The sequence below is a fragment of the Perna viridis genome, chromosome 7 (assembly GCF_037379345.1).
Source record: "Perna viridis isolate PV_CMFRI_1.1 ecotype Kerala chromosome 7, ASM3737934v1, whole genome shotgun sequence".
Classification (NCBI taxonomy): domain Eukaryota; kingdom Metazoa; phylum Mollusca; class Bivalvia; order Mytilida; family Mytilidae; genus Perna; species Perna viridis.
The window spans coordinates 17,291,294-17,304,227 of record NC_142451.1 but is presented as its reverse complement, the minus strand read 5'-3'; the positions used below and the strand labels follow the sequence as shown (position 1 = coordinate 17,304,227).

General features: G+C 31.6%; 1 protein-coding gene across 2 annotated transcripts in view; it reads right to left on the bottom strand.

Moving 5' to 3' along the window:
* LOC148611582 (zinc finger CCCH-type with G patch domain-containing protein-like) overlaps positions 1-12,934 on the bottom strand; it is a 29,955-nt gene that overhangs the window by 10,217 nt on the left and 6,804 nt on the right. Inside the window, exons 1-10 of one of the 2 annotated variants that reach the window (XM_088592285.1) lie at positions 10,277-10,369; positions 8,362-8,458; positions 7,860-7,984; positions 7,173-7,439; positions 6,574-6,668; positions 5,063-5,125; positions 4,145-4,302; positions 3,788-3,936; positions 3,540-3,648; positions 2,940-3,125 (exon numbers count right to left, since the gene is read on the bottom strand). In XM_088592285.1, coding sequence (XP_088448411.1) covers positions 2,940-3,125; positions 3,540-3,648; positions 3,788-3,936; positions 4,145-4,302; positions 5,063-5,125; positions 6,574-6,668; positions 7,173-7,439; positions 7,860-7,984; positions 8,362-8,458; positions 10,277-10,324 — 1,297 coding nt within the window. In that variant the 5' untranslated portion in view covers positions 10,325-10,369. Of the gene's footprint in view, positions 1-2,939; positions 3,126-3,539; positions 3,649-3,787; positions 3,937-4,144; positions 4,303-5,062; positions 5,126-6,573; positions 6,669-7,172; positions 7,440-7,859; positions 7,985-8,361; positions 8,459-10,276; positions 10,370-12,934 lie in introns of those variants that run through there. The other variant, XM_088592286.1, reaches the window with a different exon arrangement.

Below are 12,934 nucleotides of genomic sequence, written 5' to 3'. Positions count from 1 at the left end.
TCTTTAAACTGTAGCCATTAAGAACTTACTAATGGACCTTCAAAAATTAATGAACCAAATTTTCCTTTGTTCCAAAATAATAACTGCACAGCTCTATTTCTATATGTTTACATTTCGATAATAAACTTTTTATGTACTAAATTCGTAGATTTACTTTGTATTGAAATGTTTTCAGTCTACTTCTAGATATTGTTTTGAAAGGAATCTGATATTAAAAATCCCAATTTTTATTTCTGAGATCTAAATCTCTTATCCATTTTGCCTGTGATTTTGATGGAGATACAAAAACTTTTTTCAAGAGAATGTGGTAAAATGTTGTCACAACTTTATGGTTGACACTTACAAGTAATATGTGTTTGTTGACTATATTGTCAAGTCTGTAAACTTGATTATCCAATGAACGTTTCCTCCATATTTGTGGAATAGCATAAATCAAGCTATTGTAGTCTAAAACATTATGGTTTTATCATATTTTACTTTAAACTTGCCAGGAAAGAAAATTTTCACTATCCTCAACCAAATCATTAATAAAAAAAGATATCTGGTTCAGCAGAACAAGAGAATCGGATTAATCTACCATCTATCCCAAGGCAGTAATTTAGTACAAGGTTTACCAGTCGCATTCATTTTTGTTAGTGTGTCCTTATTGTTGATGATGCACAGTTTTGGTAACAATTAAACATAGCACAGGATTTTCTTTGTATGAAGGATGTTTATCAAAGAAGATTTGACTATGCCCTCATGGATTTTTCTTAGATTCATGTTGTTGGTTTCACATCATGGGCATATGGGCATTTAATTACCTCTCTGTCTAAGAATCAGGCAAAATTTGTATAAGGTGTGTCACATGAAGAAAAAATGCAGAGTATTTATAACTCATAATCTCCAGAAATAGCTATCAAAGTGTTTGTAAAGTTTGCCTTTTTAAGATATTGATAGGTCAAATTTAGTTCCACTATTTGAAAATGGTGGGAAAATTTTCCAGCACTTTTGCCCTATATAAGCAGTCAAAGTATTATCTATATCACAGATGCTTCAGGATAAATTTAAATAGCTTTTCAGTTGTTTTATAGATGTATTGAATATATCAGGGTTTTTTCCAGGATTTTGAAAGCATTAGTCACATTTGTGTGAGAAAATGAGGAATATTTTAATGGTATATTTTTAATGTAGTATTTGCATCTGACATCAGATATTTCAGTATCATCTGTTATTTACAGCACTGTGTAAAGACATTATATAAAACTGAAATGTACATTGCATATGAATAAAGCACATTATTTTTTTTCACTATCATGCCAGCATGTTTTCAAGACAGTCCAAATAGCATATATGCCTGAGATTTAATTAAAAGAGAAACTCCCCAGCCTTTTTAAAGGAATCATCAAAAAAAGAAATCCTTTTATACTCTTATACTTAATCAGGGACTATATATTCCATACATCCCTGGCATGATTTTAAATATCTTTTAATATTGAAAAAATGCTGTTGTCTGCGTGGTCACCCTTCCTAGAAACACAAAAATACATCTAGCACACTGTAGATATAGATATGAACTGCCTTAACATTCACCAGTACTACATGCATTGGGCAGATATAAATATTTTCAAATAGGTATCTCCTCTGTGTTGCCACATGAAATTCTATTTTTAGCACAATTTCAACGGTGCCTTTGTGATCCAGACTAAATAAATGACAAATTTATGCCATTATTTCAGTTATATCTAGTACTGGTCTCTGAGGAGTTCACTGATAGTATAAATGATACTTTCAAGATCATAAATATTGCCAATATGCAACTACAAAATGGAGTGATACCTGTGTATTGACCACAATGTCCCACATTTGGTTTACACTCAAGTTTGATGTACAAAATTAATGATAAATAATTCTTTATGTCATTTTGATACAAAGTTAACAAGAAGTAAAGGAATTTTCCCAGTAGAAATTTTGTACCAGCATTTGAACTTTATTGACTTTAAACGTGTGCATTAAAGTAATGCTTGAGTGGTCAAGAGATCAACATTTACTCCATGTACCTGATTAGGTGACTGTTTACACAAAATGTTGACACCTGTTGATAGTTGTAGTTAGCTTGGGGTAATAAAATTGTCACTTTCGCCACTTGAACAAATGTTGGGCTTACAGCTTTTAATGTTTTCATTGTACTTTCAAAGATTTCAAATGACGATATATGACCAGATTATTTTCGTCATTCTGAAAAGTCTTTCCTCAATGGCGAAAGTGACGAGCGCTAGAAAAATCGCTGAACATATTTTAGACAAAAGAGACTAAAATGAGAATTGCTCATTGTCTGATTCTTACATAGAATGGTACTTAAATGACATCACCATTTTATGTAGGTAATTAAATCACATATCAATTAAGTCTCTGCAAGACTTTGACTACTTCTAAATGCAAAATCTTCTAAAAATGCAATGATAATGAAAGCATCAACACTTTGTAAATAAGTACAATTGTGAAACACCTTATCTGGTTTACATGTAGCTTATAGTTTTCAAAAACTTAAAGAAAAATTGCTGATAAATTTATGTGGTGTAACTGAAGAAATAATTAATTTTGGAAGAGTTCGAATTTTACGATTTATTTTTAAAAAAAAGCAACGTTCTAAATAAGTAGTTGCACACACACGCATGCCAACACACACACAAACAGAGGATTATGAAGCAATTCATTAACATGACTTAAAGATACATGCACATCTGGACAATAGTGATGCCTTTGTATTATTACCACTCTAACCGGTTAAACATGTAACCATTAGATTTTCTTCATTATCCAGGCATCAATTTCACTAAAAGTTGTGATGCTATTTTAGGTTGTGTCGTCATTACTTACAACCAACTTTACACTTACCACTTTTTGTGAAATCAATGCCAGATGTACAACTATGATGATGAAATATTTTTTCAAATTACCTTTCTTCCCAGATAGCTTCTTGTTTATAAATTCAAAAACATCAGTTGGTGCTTTTTTCTTTGTTTCCTTCCTAGGTTTAGAGAGTCTGGTTTTATTTTTTCCTTTTTTCTGTTTCTTCAATACATCAAATAAGTCTCTGTCACCAGCAATTTCTTTCAGTTCCATTATTTTATCCAATGATTTTCCTAATAAATCAAAAAAAAATAAAATATGGAAAGTCTCAAAGATAAAATAATAACAAAATTTCTTTTAAGTACCATATCCTTACAAGCAGTATGTATGGTAGACTATTGCTGCTAAAAATAAATCAAAGATATTGTATACCCGCCTTCATTTATTCAAAATAAAATTAATGCAACAATAACCATGTATGATTTACCACAAACAAATAAGCTAGCTAGGGTTTATGCCAAAAAAAATCACTCAAATCCTGGAGTTTTTCCTAAAAGTTGAAGGAGATCTTGGTTCGATGAATTCCTTCATTGACTCAAGTTTCAACCAATCAGATCATGTGAAATTGAAAATTTGAGTAAAACTTCAAGATCATAAAACTTCTCTATTTACAATCTTTGATGAAATCAAGACAAGGACATACATACCTTGAGGAATGAGTTGTATAGGCACTGGTTCTACTCTTCCTTCTCCTGTTTTACCCAAACCTTGACCATAAATATATCCCATTTTCTTCATTAATTTCATTCCAATTCCCTACAAAAAAGACATTGGAAATACAATAATGTAAATAACTGACCTTGGTTTAATCAAAATAAATGAGAAGATACTGATATGATGAAGAGATCTTAAAATCTTCCGAGGCAAACAACAACAGTGAATAAGTATGTTTTACCTTTGTATGTTCTTCCCATTCCCCCAAAACATCAGAACTTGTTGACTGTCTCCATAGAAACACAGGAAGTTCATCTTCATCATCTTCAAAGTCAGAGAGAGGCTGACTCTGGTCAAGGTCATTATCACTAAGATCTTCTGCACTGTTGTCTAAAAATGAATAAGAATGTAATGTTTATAAACTATCTTAAGTTGTTTACTATACTTCATCAAAATTAAAAATCAAATTATTTGTTTATAAAATCCAGGAATACTAAATTTTTTTTTTTTGACTTACTATCCTTTTAGGACTCATACAGAATATTTTTTAAAGATATATTAAAGATATAAGGCCGGATTAAAATGTTAAAATACAAACCAAATGGCATTATATCCTTTAGCTCCAATTTGGCAGTCTCATTATATGAATCATACAGTACAGTCACATGATCATCCACATGGAGATCTACAATCATAGCTTGATACCAAAGGTCATCTTCATATCTTGCAAGACATTTATCTTCAAGCTTTAATTTACTGAAACAGATTGAAAGATATTTCACAAGAGAAAAATGGTATCTAGAGGACAAAATATTGTTGCATGTCTATTTTTAATGTAAAAAATTATTTCATGGCTTGAATTTCTACAAGTGAAGTTTTAGTTTTGGAGTCATACATGTAAACATATTTTTTGTTAATTCACTATTATCTTTTGTTTATGTTACTAAATCCTTGAACAATACAATTGTGAACTTTCCATTCTTTAATTATATTCTTATCTTCTACTTGAAGGGCACTGAAGTATTTTTATATGAGCATTGGTAAGCAATGTATGTACAAAGTTTAGTATTAGTACTTTACATTAGCTCCATGATAAAGGTTTAAAATTAACTATTTATATGACTGTAAAAAAACTGCAGTTATAATGTTATAATGAAGTCATTATTTTCTACAGTCATTTTTATCCAGACAACATAAACTTGAGTATAAGCGTAAACATCTTCATGAAATTTAACTTCAAATTTAAATTAAAAATTTTACCACAAAAGGAAGGCTGGGATTGCTTTTGGGGGTTATGACTTGAACCATTTAAGAATAAGGGGCCAAAAAGGGTACAGAAACAAGCATTTTCATGATGTCTGGACAATTACTTTACTGGAATTGATCACTTTGATATTGTACCACAAACAAAGGAGGCTGAGGTTGATTTTAGTGGTCTGATTCTTATACTTGCCCAAACTGTTCAGGTTTTGACTTCTGCAGTTGTACTAAGCAGTGACTTGCGAGGACTATTTACCTGTAGTCTGGTTCTTTGTATTCTTCTAGATCATCTAAAGCAACAGCATACCCATGGGAGAACCTGAAGTATATAGAAGGAAATATCAGATCACCTAGTGTTGCAGATTATCACCTGGAATGCCATAAATGCATAGAGAAAATCATGATCAATTTTAAGCAGTCATGAAATATGCTATGGAAATATGACTTGTGAGTGAATAACTCTTTCAGTTTGTGTGAAATTTTCAATTATTTTGACTGGTCTTATAGGAGTTAATGTCAAAAACTGAGTTTCAGTCATGTAAGTTCCAAGATTAAGTGTTCCAATTAAAAAGGTAGTAATGGGGAGTTGTAAACTTACTTCTATTGTCAGGGAGCCTATCCTACTGTTAAGTCAAAAATTATTGCAGAGTTTTTATTATTGCAAAATATAGCCGCACTGTAATACAAAAATTTTAACATGTACTGCAAAGCTATATTAGTGAAGTGGGAATTTTCTAAATATTGTAATAACTAAAACCATATTTCAGTGTAAAATGAAGAAGGCTGCAATTACCAAATACAAATTCAAATTCAAAAAATTATTTCAGAATTCACATTTAAGAAAAAAATTATGAATATCCTCTCATAAAACATCTGCCATTGATGATTCTTTTCATATATAACTATCTAATAATTTGATTTCTGTACAGAAAACATGGTTTTCTAAATGTCATATTTGAAACAACTTTGATTAAAATCCATACTGTAAATTAAGAAAATATTTTGATGTTTAATTGTTGTGAAAAATCTTTTGCTTATGTGTGCAGTAATTAATCAAGTTTATACAGGATTTGTTTCTATAAAACAGCAAATAAAACAAAATCACATTTTAAGCAAAAGCTGCAAAATTGCAATGACTAATGTGTGAATAGTTTCTGTCTGATTTTACAATGTTAGATGAATAACTAGCTCTTTGTTTTACACTATATGAAGGCACAGACATAGCTTATTAATTATTGTACATCTCAAAAATAATTCAATTGTGTGCAAAAATACAGGTTCATGAACTGAAAACACGACATCTAAGGGACATTATATCCCACCTTATTACAGAGCAATAAGTTGTGCACATGAAAAATAAAAGCCATAAAAAGGGGGATGGCAAACATTTAAAACAGCACAACAGGAAAACTAAACATGGGATTGGTCTAAAAAACTGAAGTTGGTCTGTCAGCTATAGTACTTAACAAATGTGCAAAGTTTGAATGAAATACTTCTGTCTTCTGGAAATTATAAAAAGGGGGTGACAAATGTTCAAAAACAACATAACTTCAAAATTGTAAAAAGGATACTACTAAAAATCAAACTTGATCTGTATTTTGTAGTGATAAATAACAGTGCAACATAAGAAAAATATCTTTCCACTGGTTGTCAACTTATATTATGGAAACTACCAGGAAGCAGATGGTCATAAACATATTTGTAAATAAAATTGGAGGGCATCACAATATGCTGCACCTCTGTGTGTGATAGGGTACAAAGACTTACTTGCATGCATCCTCAGAAAATCTACACTGACCCTCCAGGAAATATTTACATGGTAACATGGAGTTATGGATTGGATTACAGAACATGACTAAAACCTGAAAATGTCCAGAAACAATACAGTACTGAATTTGAAAGATTTTAGTATTGACTAATTATAATTATTCATATTGGCAAGGGACAGAAAGAGATTGATATCATATATAGATCATGATGCCATATGATATACCACTTTTAACTGGAAGCTTGCATAAGTATATTGAATATTTTACCTTGTAGATTTTCCTATATACCTTACTTTAATTTTCTTTTAATACAGAATGAGCATAAAATCATTTTATATGACTATAATTGGAAACTTGGTTGATTCCTAATTGTTACTTTGAAGGGGAAGTATTGCATAGTCTCTTTTTTTTTAAAAAGTTTCTGCAATCAATTTACTATTGCTCAGTTTTAAATTCACAATAGCTTCTTTGACTGGGTTATAATGTTCTTTGAAAAATATATTCATGGTGGTTTAATTTTGCACTACTGGTCATACTCCAGAAACAGTAATGTTAAAACTGCTGCAAATTTGTATTCCAGTATAATTGGTTACACACCTTAGGATTTTCTTCCTCTGACTCAGGTTTGGCTACTCCTGTAATGATAGCATTGTAAAAACTCATGTTTCCCCATTCAAATGAAAATGGTACTCTACATATTCCACCTATGAGATCTTTGAAACAATCCATGTATGGATTATCTATTGAGTTGTCTCCCTTATTTGATGTCACAGTATCTGATATAGAGGTTTCAGTCATCGTATCTGCTTTACTACTAGATGCAGTTGCAGTCTCATTGCTTGTAAGGTCATCACCCAACATGGCCTGGAACATATCAAGCAAACATTATCAGTTTAATTTATATCATATGTTAAAAATCTACATAGAAATCCTAATATACAATAAACAAAGGTCATCAAATACAGAGCTTTTTCATTTGCACATACACCTAAATTTGTTACCAAGCTAGAGAAAAATCATGAGAAATTGCTTTTGATTTGTCCTGTCATCAAATCATAACATGTAAATAAGGAATTATAAACTGTAAAATCAGTAAGTATTATGGGAAAGTTCGTCATTTCAGTCGAAAATGCCCTTTTAATTTTTCAATCAATTATATTTTTCCAATGATTAAAAACAGGGCAATAATTTCTTAGTTTACAATAATTGCATTAATGGTTGATAACTTTAACCATAAGGTCACCTTTCTCTGGTGTAATCTACATAATGTATACTAGCCCTCACCTGAAAAGCAGCATACTCATCATCCAATGTTGATGCTGCAGCTATTTTGCTACATGTATTATCGGATTCATCATGGCTTTCTAAGCTTTTCAATATTTGGCTTTTCTTCAATGCAAGCAAACTTTCTACAATGAATATTAACAATTTAGTGTCAGACATGTTGTGAAGAGTTATAAAGAATTTCACCAATATTTTTTTTTAAAGTCCAGCCAAAACATATGCTAACTTGACAGGTTTTCATACATTTGTATTAGGCATTCTACAATTAATAGTTGATATCTATTTTCACTCATCAATTATCAAACAATTATTTTTTTTTTGTATTGAAAATTGTTTAATTGCTTTTGCAACTCTATACTGGAAAGAATTTTTTTTTCTAGAAATGAAAGTTCAACTACTGCCTACTGCATGATACATGTACATGTAGCACAAAAAATGTAACATTGCAGTTTTTTATCCAATTATATTTGAACATTGGTATTAACTTCAAAAATATATGTACCATTTGTAAGTTGAATAACTTCTTGAAGATCATTCTTCAGCTTCAGCAAATCTTCATTTTCTCCAGCAGCTGCAAGTGCTTGCTCCACTTGGGACAGCTGAAATGTATATTTGTATTAATACAATTACATCTACATGTACAATATATCTTTAATAATAAATCAGAAGAATGACTTGATTGTAAAACTGCAAAATTCAATTAGAAACCATTGCAGAGTGAAAGTGGACGAATAATGGAAATTAAGCAGAAAATAATATTGTTTCTGAACAAAATTAGGAAGGTGGGAAATATGGTCATGATCCCATGTACCTATAGTGTATACTATTGTAACAGATTAAGAAAACCATCGGCTGTTACCATTCTTGGAGGCACTGTCATCCATGACAACCATAAAATTTAACATTGATGTACAAAATTGATCAGTCTAGTTTTTTTTTTTACAATCTGATGTCATGTAAGACCGATAATGTTAATGAAATGTGTTGAATTATGTATAAATGTCATTTGTAGGATAGCCTGGTCAAGCTCATATTGTATATATACAGATTTGTGGTGATCCATGGAGACGTGTTTTTTATGAAAATTCAAAATGGTCTAACTTTTGCATTTTAGGGTAAAATCAGATTTTGTTTACTGTGTATGATGATAGTTTGCACATATCTTCATTAGTGTATTGTTAATTATGTAATTCATGATCAAGGACAAATTATTTTACGCGAAACAAAATAGGGAGTCACCACATTTCTCACCGTTTTGAATTGTTTAACTGATCCCTATGTATCTCAATGAGAAGAATGCTACATCACTTCCTTAGAGATAAATCTCCAATTTATATGTCAAAAATAGCAAAATAACTCCTTCGTTGGAAACACAAATTTTGACGTTGGCCAAGGTTTTTATTACATTACCATAAATAAATCTTTACATCATGACATCATACTGTTGCACAAGCTGTCAAGTGGTACAAAAGGAGAAAAATCGATAGAACTGATCAGTTGTTATACAAAGTCCGATGTGTATCATTACTTCCTAATACATGATATACATGAGACCGACTGCCCAGTTGCAGTCGCATACCAGCCGATGTTTGTTATAACAACATAAATATTTTCTTTTAGGCGTTGTATCCAAACAACTGGAAGTCATATTTCAAAAGGTCATTATCAATTAAGAATAACAGAGCTTGTTACTTTTGGAACTGAAGGGTAGCAGACATGTAATTTTTCAGTGGAATTTTGAAATATTCTGTTAGATTCTGGTTTTAAAAATTGTTTCTGCTCTATTCCATTCCAAAAGTAACAAACTCCCCCTACTCTCTATTACAGTTCAAAATTTAAACAAAATAGGGTCTCTCATGAAAAAGTATCAAAACTTCAATAAAAGATATAATTTTGTAGCAAATATGGTATCAGCATACAGCAAAATGATTCCGGAATAGAACTAGGTAGGTGTGACATGCACAATTTCAACACAAAAGTTGTTACAAGCGGTTGAAGGGCAGTACTCTGCGGTACCGCTGAATCTCCAACATTTTTTATGGCACATCATTCTGACCCAACCCGACATATCAAAATCCAAATAAAAAAGAGGAGGGTTGTATGGCCAGAGCCGGCAGAGGAAATTCGGACTAGGTTGCAGGTTAAGAGGAAATTTCGACAAAATGAGATAAGTGGCCAGTGGTTAACACCAGCACTGAGTGCAAAATTTCAGTCTGATAAGAAGGTCACTTGTAACACAGAGATTTGTGTGTTAATAGCTTACATCTTAAAATATTGTTTAACGTGATAAATGTAAAACTGTATTAAAAGGCATATAATGTCAATATATTTAACTACGTTTTCATACAGGTTGCACCTGCTGAATAATACGGTGAAAGAAGCATTCAAGAATAAAAAATAAATCATTTAGGAGCAACCTGGGCGTTATAAAGCTCAAGGGACGTCGTTAAACTTTCTTCATCCATTTGTAGTTTACACCGGAAACCAAAAATTGTTTCTAATTTACACCACCGCTTGATAAATCTCCGGGTAGTACTAAAAGTTTGACTCGAAATTCGAGTTTGTAACATTAACCCGTGTGATAAGTCGCATCATTTTTTTTTTAGATATATTTTTTGTTATTTAACCTGGAAATGCATTCTCTTTTCTGAAAGTTTGTTGATTGGATACTTTTTTATTGGTATGATATCAAGATTGTCAATTTATTACATGTACATGTATGTGTGTGTGAATTCTTTATAGTCGACTTTTATCAAATAGAACATATTATTACATAATAAGAAAATATGCTAAAATTGATTAAAATTTCAAATTTTTTGAGAATATAAAAACTAAGCATTTTATGAAAATTAAAATTTAGAACATTTATATAATATTTTATGATGAAACTGATTAAATTTGAATAAAATTTATTAAAATTTCAAACTTTTTGGGATTTTTTTAAAAGAAAAAAAAAAAGAATAAAAACTATGTATTTTATGAAAATTAAAGTGTAAAACATTTATATTATATTTTATAAAAAATGAATTAGTTGTTATTGTCAATCAGATAACCAATTTAATATACAATGATGAATTGGACCAAATTAAACATTTTTTAAATTTTCTTTATGTTTATGTGAAAAATTGTCACTTTTAATTATTTGTAATGGTTCTGTGTGATAATCACACATAATAAATCTAAGCTTTCATTACACTTCCTTATTATTGCATTTAACCATCCAAGCATCCATACTAATATATCACCCGATGGTTACTTTATATATTAAAAAGTATTGATATACAGAAAAACTATCCTGAAAAAATATCCAGGCATTTTTAAGAGTTGTCATATTCAACAGGCACCTAACCCAAGCTCTAATTAAGAATCCTTTGTTCTTAATTACCTTTGGTCTCATTTATCCCATTTTTATTTTTACCTGTACATGTATTATCTCAAATTTCAAAAAGTTGAATAAATGGGAATGAACCGATAAAAGACCAAAGTCATGGCAGAACGATGCGAACCAAACCTTGACTGTCCAGCAACCATAAACACACGCAATAACATTCCAAACAAGTTTACTGTCAACCACAAGCACCCATCAGACAGAATGCAGATTAAAGTTAACGATGTGTTGCAAAATATGAAAATCCAGTCCAGTCCAGCCCAATTCAAACTAGCTATGAAGAAGAGTTGGTGAAAATACACGACAGAGAATGGAACGACACGCAACAACTAGTGGAGCATATACATTGTAAGGATCAAGTGTGTAATCAGAGACTCAAGACACTTCCAGTACTACCAACAGCAGTAGCAGACATTGTTGTAAATAGTGAATGGGCAGAAACTCTTTCTTCTCGCAGATGATTAAGCTGAATAAATGATCATGCACACGCTTTTATTTAGTGCTCAGGAAAATCTGATATTTTCAGAGTAGTGTACTTGGCGGAACCCACATGCAGAAACATTGTCTCAAGACCTTTTTGTTCGCCGGGCCGCTACTACCACTCTTCCTTGAAAGTCAGTCGAAGACGTATGGTTCAATATTTTGGAAAATATCGATAACTCAGAGATCAACATCCCATTCACTGATTATGTCACCGTTCACTGGGTGGAATCAAACTTTGGAACCACTTTTTAACAGGAGAACCATCTAGGGGACTGACACAAATCACCCTCACCCAAACACGTCATATACAATTATAAGTAAGCTACTGCAACACTAAGAAGCCATCGACTCGCGCTCTCAACTTCAATACCGGGCTGGTCGAAAACATTTACCCAAAAAGAGAAGGTACAGAGAGATCGGAAGTCGACTCGATATCCTCAAGACAAGGTTATACAGGACCGAGAGATCAGTAGAATATGCAGATGCAGCTTCACATCTGATACATATTGCTTAAACTGTTATGAATTCTTGTGTTATGATAATGCAATGTACTTTTTCACACATTTTATACCCTTTGTAATGTACACATTAGTGCTTTTCGACATATTATGATCATGATTACGTGGTGTCCATACTGTGCAGCTTTACAAGTTTGCTCTTTATACTTCTATTCCACATACTCAGTTAAAATCCCGACTCAAAAATATCATACATAGTACTCACTAAAATAAAACGATACACCTAGATACAAATATATAGCTCTTGGTAGGGATTCCTCGTACTTTATTAAAATCGATTCCAAATCAACTTCCAAATATACCGCAGAAGAAATTTTCAAAATACTGGAATTTTTTATCGACAACATATTTGTCAAGTGTGTTTTCAACAAACGGTCGGCATTCCAATTGGAACAAATTGTGCTCCACTATTTTCTGGGCTATTCCTTCACTCTTTATGAGACTGACTTTATAGCTGATCTGATCCAGATGAATGAACGTTGTTAATCTCAGTTTCCCCCACAAATGACGTATTATCATTAACCAATCATAGATTCGGGGATTTTGTACATGGCATCTACCCCAAAGAACTTGAGATAAAGGATACTACTGACACTGTGAAGTCAGCCTCATACCTTGACCTACACTTAGATATCGATGGTGAAGGAAAACTATTGACCAAACTCTATGACAAGGTTATGTTGCTA